This window comes from Anomaloglossus baeobatrachus, chromosome 8, assembly GCF_048569485.1.
Source record: "Anomaloglossus baeobatrachus isolate aAnoBae1 chromosome 8, aAnoBae1.hap1, whole genome shotgun sequence".
NCBI classification, from domain to species: Eukaryota; Metazoa; Chordata; class Amphibia; order Anura; family Aromobatidae; genus Anomaloglossus; species Anomaloglossus baeobatrachus.
In genome coordinates this window covers 89,985,883-90,003,467 of record NC_134360.1, presented here as the reverse complement: position 1 = coordinate 90,003,467, position 17,585 = coordinate 89,985,883, and the positions used below count along the sequence as shown (strand labels likewise).

The window sequence follows — 17,585 nt, the reverse complement described above, 5'->3', positions numbered from 1 at the left end:
GAGGGACAGTGTAAATTCGGGGCCTCGTGCCGTTTCAAGCATGAGTGATGTGGAGGTTCCCATCCTTTGTCCCGGTGCTTTAAGAAAGGAAAGGGTAAGCCCGGGGAGGGGGCTGGAAAAAGGGAGGACGCCGGTGAAGGTAGAGGCGATGCTTCCCTATTTAAGTAGGTATCCGGATGTTCGGGCGGCCGAGTTATTGAGGAAGGGTTTTATTGAGGGTTTTCGGATTCCGTTTGAATCTGGGGCCCCAGTGTTTCGCCCGGGTAACTTGAGGTCCGCAAGGGAACACCCAGAGGTTGTGAAAGAGAAGCTTGATAAGGAGGTTGAATTAGGGAGGATGGCGGACCCGTTTCGGGACCCACCATTTTCCAATTTTAGGATTTCGCCATTGGGGGTGGTTCCCAAAAAAGAGCCGAAGAAATTTCGGCTCATACATCATTTATCTTACCCGGCCGGGTTGTCGGTGAATGATGGGATATCCCCTGAGCTGTCAGCGGTTTGTTATGTTTCTTTTGACAGAGCTTTGGATTTGGTGCGGGCGGCCGGGCGTGGGGCCCTGATGGCGAAAGCGGATGTGGAAGCAGCTTTTCGCTTGCTCCCAGTGCATCCAGACAGTCAGCATCTGTTGGGATGTATGTGGGAGGGAGAGTATTATGTGGACCGTTGCCTGCCCATGGGATGTTCTATTTCTTGTGCTTATTTCGAGGCATTTAGTTCTTTTGTGGAATGGGTAGTCCGAGACATGGCGGGGGTTCACTCCGTGATCCATTACTTGGACGATTTCCTATGTGTTGGGCCGGCAAGGTCTTCGGTTTGTTCGTTGTTGTTGTTTACGTTACAGCGGATAGCGCAGAGTTTGGGTATTCCTTTGGCAGAAGAGAAAACTGAAGGGCCAGCGACGGCCTTATGTTTTTTAGGCATAGAAATTGACACGATGGCAATGGAATGCCGCTTGCCGGAAGGGAAGTTGGTGGATTTAAAAGCGTCAGTGCGTTCATTATACCAGGCTAAAAAGGTGAGGCTGAGAGAGTTGCAGTCAGTTTTGGGTAAATTGAATTTCGCCTGTCGCATCATGCCGATGGGGCGCATATTTAATAGGAGATTGGCGAGTGCGACTGCTGGGGTGACAGCGCCGAATCATTTTGTCAGAGTGACGAGGGTGATGAAAGGGGATCTGCTGGTTTGGGATTCCTTTTTAGACAGGTATAATGGTAGGACACTGTGGATGAGCAAGGCAATGCCCAATAGTCAGATTGAGCTGTTTACGGATGCGGCAGGGGCGACGGGTTTTGGAGCGTTTTTCCAGACCCATTGGTGCGTGGAACAGTGGCCACAAGCATGGAAGGAGAAGGGGCTGGTAAAGAATCTGGCGTTGCTCGAATTGTTCCCGATCATAGTGGCGCTCGAGCTGTGGGGCTCTGAATTTTCAGGAAAAAAGGTTTGCATGCATTGTGATAATATGGCGGTGGTTCATTCTATCAATTCGTTGTCAGCAAAATCTCGCCCGGTGGTGGGGTATCTGAGGCATCTGGTGCTTCGTTGCTTGGCGCTGAACATTTGTGTTGTGGCGAGGCATGTGCCGGGGGTTCAGAATGAGGTGGCTGATGCGCTGTCTCGGTTTCAGTTTCGCAGGTTCAGAAGGCTGGTGCCGGGAGCAGACGACGATGGAGCACAATGTCCGGGATGGTTGTGGGATCTAGCATTGGTGTAGCTTGGGAGGGCATTAGGAGATCGGTGTCTGAGGCTACTTGGTGCCGATACCAGGCAGTGTGGAACGAGTGGGAAGAGTTAGGCAAGTTGGATTTCATGGAGCCGGGTTATAATGGCCGAGTGGTGGGGGTTTTGGCGGTGATTAGTGGCGATTTTTCAGCGGGACGGTCCGTATCGGTAATAAGGTACCGGTTGTCAGCCTTGGCCTTTTTATTCAAGCTGCAAGGGGTACGGGATGCCACGAAGGATTTTCTGGTGCGGCAGGCCATGAAGGGTTTTAGAAGAGGGGTGCGGTCGCGGGACACTAGGCCTATATCGCTTCCATTGTTAGTGCGTTTAGTGGGGTGCTTGGGGGAAGTGTGTGCGTCCCCTTACGAACGGAGGTTGTTTGCAGTGGCATTTGTATTGGCCTTTTTCGGGGCCTTTCGGATTGGTGAGTTGGTTAGTCCGGCGAAGCAGGTAGTAGGAGGGCTGTTATTGGGAGACGTAACGCTTGGAGTAGATCGAGTGGAATGTCGATTACGTTTTTCCAAAACGGATCAGGTGGGACGCGGGCGCCTGGTGTGGTGGTTTTGTACGGGATACCTGGCCACCAATTGTGCCCGGTTGTGCAGGTGACAGAGTTTTTGAAGATAAGGGGAGGTTATCCTGGGGTTTTCTTGAGGCATGTGGATGGATCTGCACTGTCCAGATTCCAGTTTATTGCGGTTTTAAAAACGGTGTTGGCACGAGTGGGGGAGGTGCCAGGTGACTATGGGTCACACTCCTTTCAGATTGGGGCAGCAACAGAGGCGGCTAGGTGGGGTTTGAGCGATGATTGTATCCGGCGCATTGGGAGATGGGAGTCGTCCAGGTTCCGTTTGTACATAAGGCCGCACCTGATGAGGGGTGACAGGGAGTGATTCGGCTGGTTTGGAATTACGGGGGTTAATAGGTGTTTACTTTGAGACCTGGTTTCTTAGTTCAGTTGCTGTTTATTCTTGGTGTTATATTTTTTAGGTGTGTGCCTGGTGTGGATTCTCGGGCATTCCTTTGTTCACTGGGGAGCGTTGCGGGCGGATGTGCGTCCCGACGGTCGGCAACTTGGAGTGGCGAGAACGGATGCGCGGGTCAAATTGATCGGGATTCGGGGCATGACCTGGGGGAGAGTTCGGCCAGAGGTGGCTTACTATAGCAGGATCTACCAGGATCCCAATGTTCTCATTTTGCATGTGGGGGGAAATGATTTAGGGGTGAGAGCAGCGAGAGAATTGAAAAGGGATATTAAGCTGGATCTTCTTCACTTGTGGAGAGCATTCCCGGGTATTATTATAGTATGGTCGGATATTGTGGCTAGGGAGAACTGGCGTTTTGGGAGGTCGGTCGACCGTATTAACAAGTCACGTATTAAATTGAATAGGGCGATTGGCCGGTTTGTGGCGCGGAATGGGGGCTTGGTGGTGCGACATAGGGAATTGGAGGAGTCGGCAGGTCAATATTTGCGGAGAGATGGGGTGCATCTCACAGATATCGGCTTGGACTTGTGGATGCTTGGTTTGCGGGATGGTCTGGAGCAAGCCATGGGGGTGTGGAGGGCCCGGGCCACGTAAGGGGTCACGTGGCCGGTCTGTGGCGGGGGGATAGGTCCATTCCTAGAGGCAGGGAGTACCGATAGTCGGTTGGGAGTATGAAGTCACTCAGGGGTAGTGGCTTCAGACAGGATTGGGAACTTGTGGGCGTAGGTCCTGCAAGTTCTGGGGAGGGGTATTTTAACGATGGAACATTATTACCCCACACCTTGGGTCGGTTGGTCATGGCCGAGGTGGTCCTCTGGGCCGGTTGTATGTTACGGCCGGGGGATAAGGATGATTGTTGGCTTCTTGGACGGACCTATCGGTTGTTTGTCGGTTGGGAGGGTATACATGTATCGGTTTATGTTAAAAGAGGGTGGCATGTTGAGCCACAAGTTTTGATACATGTATACTGTTTAAATAAAAGCTGTGGCCATTCGCCCATAAAAAGTTGTCTTTATTTCAAGTAGAGTGGTTAAGAGGTGTCTTGTACATTGGAGACCCAATTATCCCTTTTAGATACGTCAAGATGGGCAATGAGCCCCATAGGGGTGAATGAGTCCCATGACTATCGGGAGGGTATAGGGTAGGAAGGGGTTAATCTTGGTGGGTAATAGGGCTGCGTAAGGGATTAGGGGATTGGTGGTTTGGTGAGCAGCGAGGATTGGGCCAGAGGTCATAAGGGGTGGGGAGAAAGGGGGGTTTATAAGGGGCAGTTAGTTACAGTACCTCCTCTTTGCCGTTGGTGCCATTCTAGTGTGGCCCGCCCACCCGCCCTTAATGTGTATTAAAAAAAAAAAAAATTAAAAAAGAAAAAGAAATAAAACAAATGGTTTTATATGGTGGCTCTTTGTCTGTCGCAGCGGGGGGATAGGTCCGTTCCTAGAGGCCGGGAGTGTGACGCCCTGGGCAACCAGGGGTCACAGGTCACAACATCACATGCACCCCACATTCCCTGCAGGAACACCAAGGCTAACCCAAAATCCTTGTTGCCTTCCTCCAGGGGCTGATGTCCACACCAGGGGGTGGGCCAGGCGGTTGGCTCCGCCCACCGAGGAGTTCACAGCCCTGGAGGCGGGAGAACCAGGCAGATAGAGTTTGGAGGAGAAAGTAGAAGGAAGTGAAGTGGTAAAGGAGGACAGTAGAGTGGTGACAGAAAAGGAACAGTTAAGTAAAGCCTGAAGTTGGTCCGGGTGTGTGCCCCGGACTGAGACAGCAAGGTCAGCAGACGGCGGTGATAGTCTGCAGGGGGACTGTTTGGAGGTTGCTGGAAGGACCGCGGACGGGTAGTGACCCGGCGGTACCGGAGCAGTATACAAAGAACAGTCAGCACCAGGGCAGGGGCCTTTTGGATCCCGGCAAGGCTTGGAGTCGCCATAATTTGCCAAATCCGTCAGTGAAGGGGACCTCTGTCTCCTAACAACCAAGTCCCGATTGAAGGCAACAGTCCGACCATTAAGGGGAGACACCGCCACCGCCAAGGCACCAGTTTCCCAGGGCCAGCGCCTGCGGGCAAGAGAGAGGCTCCTCCGGCACATATCCAAGCCGGGGAGCGGGTAACCGGTGGGGACCCATCGCTACCAAAGAGACTTTACATAGGTGCAGGGAAGAGACCGTCACCGCTAACTGCAGGGAACCGCAGCACCGTAACCGTCCGAGGGACCCGTCCAACCAGCCGTTTGTTTACCGAGAACTGTGTCGTGTTTACTGGCTGAGTGAGTACCTCCGTGCCATGCGGCACAGCGCTGCCCCTGCGCCCCTGCACCTCCACGGGCCCCAGACCCGCCTGTCCACCATCCCAATCCCATCACTGGGCCCCGGGAGCACCAAGCCCCCTACCCACGGAGGGGCAAATCAACAACTGGCTGCTCCATACCATCCCTCCCGGGCTCCCCATACAGAGCAGCGGTGGTGTCCACTAAATCACCACAATCGTGGGTGGCGTCACGGACAATAAACTATCCTAAAACACCCAATCCCCTTTTCACTCACGGGCGAGGAGCGCCGCTCGAGTCCCCGGGATCCGGCCCATCGCTCGAGCCACGGAGCAGCGGCCGCAGCAGCCGCAGCGGCAGCCGGACCCGAGCAGAGGGAGAGCGCGGCGTCCCCTCCTCCGCCCGCGACAACTTTGCGTCACGAACTGGATCTTACCGCTCTGCCGTTGGGTAGAGGTGCGCCTTGTCACCGCCGGAGGTATCCGGCCGAAAAATTTCAGAAGTCGCCATCTTTGGCGCGAAAAGTTCCCGCTCGAGCGTCTTCTCGAGCAGCAGAGGCGCGAAGGCCAAAACCCCGCCCCGATAGAGGAGGGGCCGGAAAGAAGCTAAGGGAGACGGAATGGCGGCTAGCTGCATGTGAGCGCGGCTATAAAAGCAGGGACGCCAGGACTCTGCAGCCATACTGGGATCCTGGAAGGCACGATTGCCAAGATGTACAACCCAACTCCCAACGAGGAAGCCCCCACGCCCGGCACAGCGACGTGGTTGAGGGATCGGACCGTCTCGCTGAGGAACCGTCTGCAGGCCCATATGCAACTCCTCCTGGAGGAGTGGGAGACCGACATGGCGGACGTGGTGGCTGCTATGCGGAGACGCGAGGTGGAAGAGGATTTGGAGGAGCGGGTAAGAGACCCATGCCCCTGTATTCCCGAGGGATTGGCCATTGAAGCTGAGGGGCCCGGCCTGCCTCCGCTCACCCTGCCTCTCGCCCCGCTACCCGCGTTAGCTGCTGCCGCCCCACCACTAGGCCCGCTACCTGTCCAACCGGTAGCGATACCCTGTCAATCCGCTCCGGCGGACCAACTGGCTGCAGACACTCGGGACGTCCCTGAATCGTTCCTGGGGGAACCGCTGGAACCGCGGCCCTGCAATGAAAATGTGCCAGAAGCCCCGGCAGTGATTGCGCCAGACCCCGAGCCCGGGACCGTGGCATGGATGAAAGCCCGGGTGATTCAATTCCACCAACGTCAGCAGGATCAGATCTTCAGGATGATGGAGCAGTGGACCAACGAGGTGGAGATGCTGATTGCAACTGCCCCGGTGTACGCAGGGGGAACAGATGTAGCAGAACCGACTTGTGACCCACGTCCCTATGTCCTACCAGGACCGGCCGCTGTGGCTGAGGGGCCCGGCCTAGTCTCGACCTATGCATCATCCTTGCCGTTACTTCTGGGGCGCCTCAGTGTAAACTCGCCTGACCTGCTGCCCCGTGCTGCTGCAGAGGGGTCTGATGTGCTGGATGCTGGAGGTCAGGAGGTTGCGGCAGCTGGCGGTAACCCGCCTGGCGCAGGAACAAGAAATGATGACTCCGGCCCCAGCCCCGGGTCTGCTGCTGAGTTTGAAGAGGCAAGTGAGCGTTCCCGCTATGTAGGAGACCCCGTGGTTTTTCATACCCCGCGTGCCGGTGGAAATGGGTACCGGGTATCCCTGTCACAGCAGGCATGTCAGTGCATGTTTGATATGCTGGTGGCAGAGGATGGGTCCACCTCAGCAGAAAAGTATGAATAACAGCAGCGGAGCACCGTTGCACCGTCCCCGTTGGGACCACCAGTCAGCATGTTTACGAGTTTGAAAGTTTTTGCAAAAATGATAAGTAAATGGAACCGAAGCTTCACCTGATTGCACCGTGATTTGGAAACCGGCTGTTGCCGGCACCGTTGTCCCCGTGGGGACCGTTTGAAAAGACTGCATAAGGGACTCCTTATGGACAAGCCCGTGAACTTGCAGGGCAACCACAAACGTTAAGTGGCTTGTAAATAAGTTGTGTTACCGTTACCGTTTCCGCATTTACCGCCTCCAAAGAGGCAGGTTGGAAGGAGGGCCCACAGCAAAGCAGGCTGGGGCCCAGCAACCACAGGAACCGGTGGCTACCCTCTGGAGGGGAAGGACAGATCCCGCTCGGGTAACTTGTGCTGGACTAGGGTCAAGGGGTGCTGCCTGGGCTTTAGGGGCAGCATCAGGGCCAGGTTACTTGGGTGGGAGAGAGCGGAGACCGTAACCGTTAACCGTTTTAATGTTTGCAACGTTTAAGCACTGAACCTCCCGATGTGGGATGATGTCATAATTTGTATATATGTTACCGTTTTACCTTTTATATATTTTCAGAAAAAGAAAAGGAAAATAAAACTGGTGTTGGACGGGCAGCCCGAGTACAGTCTGCGTTTTGCTAAGGGGGAATGTGACGCCCTGGGCAAGCCAGGGGTCACAGGTCACAACATCACATGCACCCCACATTCCCTGCAGGAACACCAAGGCTAACCCAAAATCCTTGTTGCCTTCCTCCAGGGGCTGATGTCCACACCAGGGGGTGGGCCAGGCGGTTGGCTCCGCCCACCGAGGAGTTCACAGCCCTGGAGGCGGGAGAACCAGGCAGATAGAGTTTGGAGGAGAAAGTAGAAGGAAGTGAAGTGGTAAAGGAGGACAGTAGAGTGGTGACAGAAAAGGAACAGTTAAGTAAAGCCTGAAGTTGGTCCGGGTGTGTGCCCCGGACTGAGACAGCAAGGTCAGCAGACGGCGGTGATAGTCTGCAGGGGGACTGTTTGGAGGTTGCTGGAAGGACCGCGGACGAGTAGTGACCCGGCGGTACCGGAGCAGTATACAAAGAACAGTCAGCACCAGGCCAGGGGCCTTTCGGATCCCGGCAAGGCTAGGAGTCGCCATAATTTGCCAAATCCTTCAGTGAAGGGGACCTCTGTCTCCTAACAACCAAGTGCCGATTGAAGGCAACAGTCCGACCATTAAGGGGAGACACCGCCACCGCCAAGGCACCAGTTTCCCAGGGCCAGCGCCTGCGGGCAAGAGAGAGGCTCCTCCAGCACATATCCAAGCCGGGGAGCGGGTAACCGGTGGGGACCCATCGCTACCAAAGAGACTTTACATAGGTGCAGGGAAGAGACCGTCACCGCTAACTGCAGGGAACCGCAGCACCGTAACCGTCCGAGGGACCCGTCCAACCAGCCGTTTGTTTACCGAGAACTGTGTCATGCTTACTGGCTGAGTGAGTACCTCCGTGCCTTGCGGCACAGCGCTGCCCCTGCGCCCCTGCACCTCCACGGGCCCCAGACCCGCCTGTCCACCATTCCAATCCCATCACTGGGCCCCGGGAGCACCACAACCCCTGCCCACGGAGGGGCACATCAACAACTGGCTGCTCCATACCATCACTCCCGGGCTCCCCATACAGAGCAGCGGTGGTGTTAACAAATCACCACAACCGTGGGTGGCGTCACGGACAATAAACTATCCCAAAACACCCAATCTCCTTTTCACTCACGGGCGAGGAGCGCCGCTCGAGTCTCCGGGATCCGGCCCATCGCTCGAGCCACCGAGCAGCGGCCGCAGCAGCCGCAGCGGCAGCCGGACCCGAGCAGAGGGAGAGCGCGGCGTCCCCTCCTCCGCCCGCGACAGGGAGTACCGATAGTCGGTTGGGAGTGTGAAGTCACTCAGGGGTAGTGGCTTCAGATAGGATTGGGAACTTGTGGGCGTAGGTCCTGCAGGTTCTGGGGAGGGGTATTTTAACGATGGAACGTTATTACCCCACACCTTGGGTCGGTTGGTCACGGCCGAGGTGGTCCTCTGGGCCGGTTGTATGTTACGGCCGGGGGATAAGGATGATTGTTGGCTTCTTGGACGGACCTATCGGTTGTTTGTCGGTTGGGAGGGTATACATGTATCGGTTTATGTTAAAAGAGGATGGCATGTTGAGCCACAAGTTTTGATACATGTATACTGTTTAAATTAAAGCTGTGGCCATTCGCCCATAAAAAATTGTTATGTCTTTATTTCAAGTAGAGTGGTAAGGCTGTGTGCACACGTTGCGTTTTTTACCGCGGAAACGCTGCGTTTTGAACCGCAGCGTTTCAGTGGCAAATTGCATGCGTTCAGCTTTCCCAGCAAAGTGTATGGGAAAGCTGAAAAATCAGTGCACACGCTGCGTTTCTTTCCGCAGCGTTTTGGATGCCAAAAATCGGTGCGGAAAGAAAAGCAGCATGTCACTTCTTTTGTGCGTTGTGGCTGCGTTCTCTCCCCCATTGAAATCAATGATGCGGGGTCAGAACGCAGCTACAACGCATGGACCTGCTTTTTTGTTGCGGTCCGCGGCCTTTGTCGGCACGCCAGAACGCAGGCATTTACCTGGAAGTGAGGTCAAGAGGCTTCCTGTTGACCTCACTTCCTGGCAAAAGTCCTGGAAAGCCGGTTAGCTGTTGTCCCGACTCCCGAGGAATCGCCATTCCTGAGTAATCTGTGGGCCATGGCGTGGTACAACAGAAAGAAGATGGATGTCCCTAAGCTCATTAGTCTGGTGAGTATATAGTGTTTTTTGTTTTCTTTTAACCCCTTAACTACCGCCGATCTGCCTTTGAACGGCGGTAAGGTACTTTTTCCGATCCGCCGCTTTTTTACGGCGGTCGGGAAAAATGGTAGAGCGCCCCCAAGATTTAGAAAATCACCGGGATTTCAGCTACCGGGGGTAGCTGAGACCCTGGAGATTATGATTCCCGGTCCCCGCTCACCAGATCTCCAGTATACACCGTATACGGATGATCAATGACAGCGCCGGTAAAAAAAAATGATTTATCTCCCATCTGGCATGATCAAACATGCCAGATGGGAGATAAATCTCCTCCCCGGTTTCCTCCGGTCCCCCGGTGTCCCGCAACCCCCTCACCTACGACCCCCAACCCCCTCCCGAAAGTCCAACATGGCCGCGCGCACAGTAGCGCACCGGCCGCCATACTCCTATGTTTTCTGTCGCATGTGCCTTGAGAGACATGCGACAGAAAAATGCACCCAGGCCCTGCCCGGTCACCCCAATTCCCCCCGGTGTCATACATACCTGTCCGGTTGCAGCGCTGATCCCCCGCGGCCTCCCCCTCCTCCTTCATAGCAGACGCCGGCCGGTCACATGAGCAGAGCAGCTGACAGCCAGCACTGTGTTCAATGTGAGCTGTGCTGCTGCTCGGCAGTCTGCAGCTGTGACCCGGGGAGAGTGGGTGCAGATTTTTGCACCCACTCTCCTCAAATGGAGGGTCTGCCCTCCTAGAAAATGGGGGATACGTTCCCTGAACGTGCCCCCATATTCTAGAAGGTCCAGAGGCGACGTGGGACATCCAAATGGATTTCTGCGGACCCATTTTTTTGATTAAATTGGAGAACAAGGGAATGATTTGGGGAGTGTTTTTTCTAATAAAAAATTTTTTGTTGTCTTTTTTTGCTTTTGTTTACTGTCAATTAGTTATGTCGGGTGTCTGATAGACGCCGTGACATCACTAATTGCTGGGCTTGATGCCAGGTGACATTACACATCTGGTATCAACCCCATTTATTACCCCGTTAGCCAACGCACCAGGGCGCGGGATGAGTTGGGGCGAAGCGCCAGGATTGGCGCATCTAATGGATGCGCCACTTCTGGGGCAGCTGTGGCCTGCTATTTTTAGGCTGGGAAGAGTCCAATAACCATGGCTCTTCCCACCCTGAGAATACCAGACCTCAGCTGTCAGCTTCACCTTGGCTGGTGATCTAATTTGGGGGGACCCCACGTTATTTTTTTTTTTTATTATTTTTATTTATAAATAAAAAAAAAAAACCTGGGGAGCCCTCCAAATTGATCACCAGACAAGATGAAGCTGCCAGCTGTGGTTTGCAGGCTACAGCTGTCTGCTTTACCCTGACTGGCTATCAAAAATAGGGGGGACCCCACGCCATTTTTTTTTTGTTTATGTGATAAAAACTAGGTTAGGCACCCTTTAGTGCCACATGAAAGGTACTAAAGGTGCCAGCGTAGAATATGCAGGGGGGGGGGGTGGGACGTTGTATATATATTTGACCTCCATTGACGCTTTTTAGGCTGGATGCCCACAATCGGGGTTTGCAGCGTTTTGGGCGCAGAGTGTTTTCCCTGCGTCCATGACGCTGCGTTGTGCAGTAGAAGCACAGTGGAAGGAGTTTTAGAACTCTCATGCCCACTGTGCTTCTTTTCTCCGCAGCATAAACTGACCGGTGGCGCAGCTTCCTGAGCCCTCAGCATGTCAATTTATGCTGCGTAGATGAGTGTTCTCTGCAGGTAGAATAGAGCTAAAGTCCACAGCAGCCTGAACCCAAATCGTGGGCATGGCCAGCTGCGTTCTCCCGTTGGCAACACTCACATCTCTGCATGAAGGCTGACACTGGGTACTAGACGCCGTGTCGCTGGATCATGGCCACATAGCCCAACAGTGAGAATATTGTTGCTACAGCTACATTTTGGGGGAAGTAGCTGTGGATTCAAAATGCTTAATATACTGAATAAAATCCTTGAGGGGTGCTGATTCCAAAATGGGGTCACTTGTGGGGGTTTTCTGACGTATAGGTACCCAAGAGGCCCTGCTAATGTGACATGGTGCGCAAAGTTTATTTCAACTTTTCCAAAATTAAAATGGTGCTCCTTCCATTCCAAGCCCTCCCATTTATCCAAACAGTTTTTTGGCCACATGTGGGGTATCCCTGCGCTCACAAGAAATTGGAAAACAACCTGTGGGGTCCACATTTTGTTGTTGCCTCTCAGTTCTTATCTATCTTTTATTTCCATCTCTCTATTTATCAATCCTTCTAGGCTGTTCTTTTCTTTCAGTTTATCCATCCATCCTTCTATGCTTTTCTTTCTGTTTATCCATCCATCCTTCTATGCTTTTCTTTCTGTTTATCCATCCATCCTTCTATGCTTTTCTATTTATCCATCCTTTTTATAATAGTATCCCCTTCTTTTTTTTTTATTTTCAAGCACATGGATGTTATGATTTCATGTCAGTCACTATTTTCTGTTTATTAGGTGGAGTCTATGCCATGCTTATGGGATATGGCTTCACCAGACTACAGCAAGAAGCAGCTGAGGGAAAATAGCTGGATTACGGTCTGCCGGGAGCTGTACCCACGTTGGCATGAGGCCGATGCCAATCTTCAGAATAACATTGGTAATGTGCAATGATGCTTCCTACCATGGGAAACTATATTTGTAACAAATGTGTTGTATGTATTTATATATATATTTTTATTTTATTTTTTTTTTAAAGAAAGTGACATCCGCAAAAGATGGAGATCGGTGAAGGACCGCTTCTTCAAGTGTCTCTCCGAATGCAACAAAAGTGGTGCTTCGCCTTCCAAAACACATATTGCATACCAGGAGGAGTTGCAGTTCTTGTGCAGCGGAAGAGTGTTACGCCAGTAAGTTTAAAAAAAAAAAAAAAAAAAAAAAAAAGTTGGTAAATTCATGATTACATCCATTTTGTTATGTATTCACAGGACAGAAGGAAATATTGGTGAGCCAGAGGAGCCTGCGCTTGAGAGCACCATCAACAATGAAGACCAGTCAAGCCATGCCTCAGAAGAATTGGTGGTGCCGCCGCCAATAATTGTAGACCCTCTCTGTCCCACCACAAGTGGGTCTTCTACAGTTGCGCCCATTTCTGGCACTGGTGGTCATGAGATCCAGAGAGCCAAAAAAAGAAAAAACCCCACAACACTGGCTAGTACCAAACCAAATGACCCCCTGACCACCCAAACATTGGAATTCCTTAAAAACACATCCACGGAGGATGAGTTTGATACTTTTGCTTCAAGCATGGCCAAGCGTTTGAGGCAACTGAACAACAAAGCCAAACAATCGGCCTGTATGACGGCCTTTTGTGGCTTGCTTGCTGGGTTTGAGGAAGAAGGGCCGTTCCCCACTGCGGGTGAATTAGTGTGTGGTGTCGAAAAAATGTTTACCTTGAAAAGACAGCCACCACAAAATGTCACTATCCCGCAACGATCAGCTGTCACACATGCTACCTGTACCACACCCTTCCAACAGTATCCTGCTTCACATGTGAGACCTAGCAACACATATTTGCAACATGTCAGCCAATCAACAGTTGACCCTACTGACCACCCGATTTCAGGGCCATCCCAAGGCTCGGAAGCCATGGGCGGGTATTTCTCTCGAGATTTTTTTAATCTTTAAATTATTTCATTAAATAACAAACTTATTTGTTTAGTAATAAAAAGTTTAATAAATATATTGTTATACACTATTTGCTGTCTGTGTGTTATTTAAATGCAAGGTTTTGAAAACATTCAAGGTTTTAAATATAAAAACAACATTCTTTAAAAACACATTTTTAATTCAAAAAACACAAACATGTCAGACCACAGTGTAGCATGCTAATGACTGGTGAAAAAAACTTGTAACATCTTGTCTTTCAAGCGGGTTCCTGTCTTCTCTGCTGATCAGGCTGCACAACACCGACACTGGAGTATTGCCAGTGCACGGCACCTTCCGGACTCATAAAGTAGTCAGTGAAGGTATCTCGCACAGAGACACCAGAGTTACTTGGCCGACCAGAAACGGTTAATACTGGCATAAAGCTTCGTGCCTGTGCTTCTTCAAATACATCACTGGTGTACTGACGACCAAAATTGTGGAGCACACAGCACGCTTTTATGACAGCATCAACCGTGCTTGGTTGTAACTGGATGGCTGTGTGAAAGATCCTCCACTGACTACTCATGATTCCAAAGGTGCACTCCACATATCTACGTGCACGACTCAGCCGATAGTTAAAAATCCTCCGCCGGTCATCCAGTCCTCTCCGTGGGTATGGGCGCAGCAGGTTTGTTAGTAAAGGGAAGGCCTCATCCGATACCATCACAAAGGGGACTGGATCTGTGGAGCCCGGCAAAGGTTGAGGGGCTGGGAGTGTTCCGCAATCTCGAAGAATTTGCAGTCCAATCTGTGATGTTCTCAACACCCGAGAATCTCCCGTACTGCCATAAGCACCAACATCAATGGCCACAAAGTTGTAATGGGCATCAGCCACCGCCATGAGGACCACAGAAAAATATTTTTTGTAATTAAAAAAATGTGATCCTGATCGCGGTGGCTTCTGAACCCTAACATGTTTGCCATCAACTGCACCTATGCAGTTGGGGAAGTTGGCCACAGTCTGAAAGCCTGCCGCAACCTGTAGCCAAGTTTCCTCGGTTGGGGAAGGCATCACTATGGGCTGCAACTTCTGCCAGATCACGTTGCATGTGCACCTCACAATTTTGGAAATGGTAGATTTACCAACCCGAAATTGAAGATGCAGGGATGCAAAACTCTCTCCAGTGGCCAGAAATCTGGAAAAGAAAAGAAAATGAAATTAAAACCAGTTTTTCACATTTTTCAAAAATTACATACTTTGCAATTGAATTCACCCATTTTGTTTAGACATGTCAAGTAGGTTCACTACACTGTGTTGAACGTGACATTTCTTTTGTTTTCACTCCCACTATTTCGATGTCTCCCTCTCTCTTTCTATCTCTGTGTGTATTTCTTTGTGTCTTTTATTGCTGGCTGTGTTGTGACAAGAAAACATTACATACAAAAGGTGGTGGCTGCGCATTCTCCTCAAGTGCAGGCTGCATTGTGTAACAGCTATATTGACTTTAATGGAGCCAGGTTTTTTGTGAAATTAATTTAAGTGCGACGTTAACATTTTTACAATCAAAGCATAGTCTACGTCATTCCCTGTGTCACATGAGTGTGGCCAAAATGTCGAGAATAAACATGCAAGGGTGCAGATTCCTGTAGCAGACACACAATCAACAAAAAACAGTGTTTTGTATATAGTACATTACAACTTACCGCAAGGTGATGAGCAGCCTTTCCTCAGCAGAGATAGATTGTCGCATCACACTGTCCTTATATGTTAGCTCAGTTTTGACCATTGATAGTAGCCGATCAAAAGCGTGGATGGGTAGCCGACAAAAAGAAATGAATTTGTCTGGATAGCTTTTTTAAAAAAAATAAAATAATAATAATTAGAAAAAAAACCTGGGCAGTAACAACCAGAAGCAGAGATTACAGAGCTCAAACAAACACTTTTTTGTGTGTTATTTAAAATAAAGTATTTTTCGGTGTGTGTGTTTATTCACTTTACTTTCGGGTTGATCATGTCAGCTGTCACATAGACGCTGCCATGTTCAAGCCTGGACTTGGTTGCGGCGATGCGCAGCCATTAACTACTTATATTACCCTGATTGCCACTGCATCACGGCAACAGGAAGAGCCGGGGACACTCCGGTACTGCTGCATAATGGATGCGACAGTCCCGGGGCAGCTGCAGCTGATATTCTTGGCTGCAGGAGGAGGGGGGGCATTAACCTTGCCCCCCGCCCTCCACAGCCTGAGAATACCGGGCCACCGCTGTGTGTTTACCTGGCTGTACGGTAAAAAAAGGCGGAGCACACGTTTTTTTTTTTTTATTAAATTTGTCCGTTTGATTTGTATGTGTATTCTATATGTCTGTTTGTGAATGGTGTGTGTGTGTTCTATGCCTGGGTCTGTGATCTGTGTGTTTACTCCCTGCTCCGCTTCCTCTTCCTGTCATAATAACATCACTTCCCTGCAAATCGTAGGGCAGCAATGTACAGTACCGCAGGTAAACCGCGAAATACCGTAGTGAATTACGCATGAAAATGCAATGAACTAACAGAATTTGCTGCCTGCATTATTCCCTGCGGGATTTCACGATTACATTGCAGTCAATGGAGTGAAATCACACAGCGACATGCGTAAAAGAAGTGACATGCAATTGTTTTAGTAGCGGGAATCCCGTTGCAAAACATGCAGCTATCAAATTCTGCATAGGGCGCACAGCATTTTTTTTTTTCACATAGGTTTTGCTGGTGATTCACTGCAGAGATGTTATGAACATAACATGCAGCGAAACATGCAGCAAAACCGCAGGAAATCCGCGGCAAAAACCGTTAAGTGCGCACAGGCCCTTAGATCCAGATAGTATATGTCAACAAAAAAAGGAAAATAACCTATAGAGACCCATATAGAAATATGGTATTACATAAAGATATACATATGTAGCAAAATAAAAAGACTAGGTTTTGCTCACCGCCTTAAATCGCTGTAAAGTAAGGTGAAATGGCCTTTCTCCTCACGTGCCATAACGAGAGGATGCACCCACATCCTTTTGGTCATTGCCTGCAACATATCGTATTGGTTAATAGAGAACAATAAAGAAAACAGAAACGTTATACAATTTTGGGCAAAAAATTACCTGGCGTCTACGACGACAAAGTAATAACAGTAGAATAAGCAGCCGACTTCGTTGGGCCCTGCGTAGACGTATCTGTCCTGTGGTTTGTGGCATTTTTTATAACAGCCAAGATCACTCTCTTTCCACAATGGAGAATGTAGAGAATGTGGAGAAGAAGGAAATGACATCACAGGTTTTTTTTCCCAAAGGTCTGTGTTCAACCAACTTTATTAACACTGACTAGTCTAAAAAACGCACCTAAAAAAACGCATGAAAAACGCATGAAAAACGCATGAAAAACGCATGCGTTTTCGATGCGTTGTTTCTCAAAAAGCATTGTTTACAATTCTCCCCTCTGCCAGAGGGTGCGTTTTTTTCCGCGCGGAAAAAAAAGCAACGTGTGCACATACCCAAGAGGTGTCTTGTACATTGGAGACCCAATTATCCCTTTTAGATACGTCATGGAGTTTGTCAGTGCTTGCACTGTGTATTTCTGCTGTGGACTGAGCACATATCTTTCTCTGTGCTCTATCCATGTAAGTGAATCTGTGAGAGTTTACAATACAATAGTTGCCAGCTCCACCCCTGGCCATTCTGTGAACACAAACTACAGAACACCCCTGCCCGCCCTGGATTGCCCACTTTATGCTGTGGTTTGCATAGACCCAACCTCTTTTGGCTCAGGAATGCTGGGTCAATCTGCGTCCTTTGGCAGCTATCCAGAGGAGCTGTTTACTGTATATTACTGCACAGTAGATACAGACTTCCTTGATTCCATATGAAGAAGTAATATATACTTTTGTACAAGCTTTGTGAGCGAATACTAGTAGGATTTAGACGTAGCACAGAGAGGGGATGGCGGAGTTTATCTCCCTATTGTTTTCCAATGTATTTTTATTGGGCATTACATTCATTGTTTGCCTTTTCATCTTGGACTTTATGAAGAGTAGGAAGAATGGATCACACTTTCCTCCAGGTCCGAGAGGTCTTCCATTTCTTGGTAACATTCTGCAGGTAGACTACAGAAATCCTGCAGAAACCTTTTACCAGGTACAGTATATGTATATTACTGTATGTGTTATTATTGGGCAAATACGTAACCTGCAGACGTCTGTGCATGCACAATAGTATACAATGACAAAAGACTTCTAAAATACATGTGTTGTGTTGTTACCTTCCTTCTTGGCTTACATAACCCTACATGAGTGGCGTGAGATAATCAGCTTTGAAAAATAGCTTGATGTAGGATACTGTGTTGTGTGTCTATCTGGGTCGCCCAG

At 50.2% G+C, this 17,585-nt stretch overlaps 2 protein-coding genes across 3 annotated transcripts in view; both read left to right on the top strand.

Annotated features, from left to right (window-relative positions):
* The first annotated feature begins 9,506 nt into the window (after positions 1-9,506).
* Positions 9,507-13,108, top strand: LOC142250031 (uncharacterized). The gene is made up of 5 exons (XM_075322093.1): positions 9,507-9,557; positions 12,063-12,204; positions 12,304-12,454; positions 12,533-12,963; positions 13,083-13,108. Exons 1-5 carry the CDS (start codon positions 9,507-9,509, stop codon positions 13,106-13,108), a joined length of 801 nt encoding a protein of 266 aa, XP_075178208.1.
* A 3,946-nt stretch (positions 13,109-17,054) lies between these two features.
* LOC142249913 (cytochrome P450 2D17-like) overlaps positions 17,055-17,585 on the top strand; it is a 173,230-nt gene continuing 172,699 nt past the window's right edge. The window contains exon 1 of one of the 2 annotated variants that reach the window (XM_075321890.1): positions 17,055-17,355. In XM_075321890.1, coding sequence (XP_075178005.1) covers positions 17,161-17,355 — 195 coding nt within the window. In that variant the 5' untranslated portion in view covers positions 17,055-17,160. The remainder of the gene's footprint in view (positions 17,356-17,585) is intronic. The other variant, XM_075321891.1, reaches the window with a different exon arrangement.

What these genes read in the sequence shown, in the direction of transcription:
- LOC142250031 (XM_075322093.1), top strand. Translation starts at nt 9,507, where the DNA reads ATGGCGTGGTACAACAGAAAGAAGATGGATGTCCCTAAGCTCATTAGT. An exon ending in TCCCTAAGCTCATTAGTCTG is followed by an intron (nt 9,558 to 12,062) that starts GTGAGTATATAG and finishes TCTGTTTATTAG; the next exon opens with GTGGAGTCTATGCCATGCTT. An exon ending in CAATCTTCAGAATAACATTG is followed by an intron (nt 12,205 to 12,303) that starts GTAATGTGCAAT and finishes TTTTTTTTAAAG; the next exon opens with AAAGTGACATCCGCAAAAGA.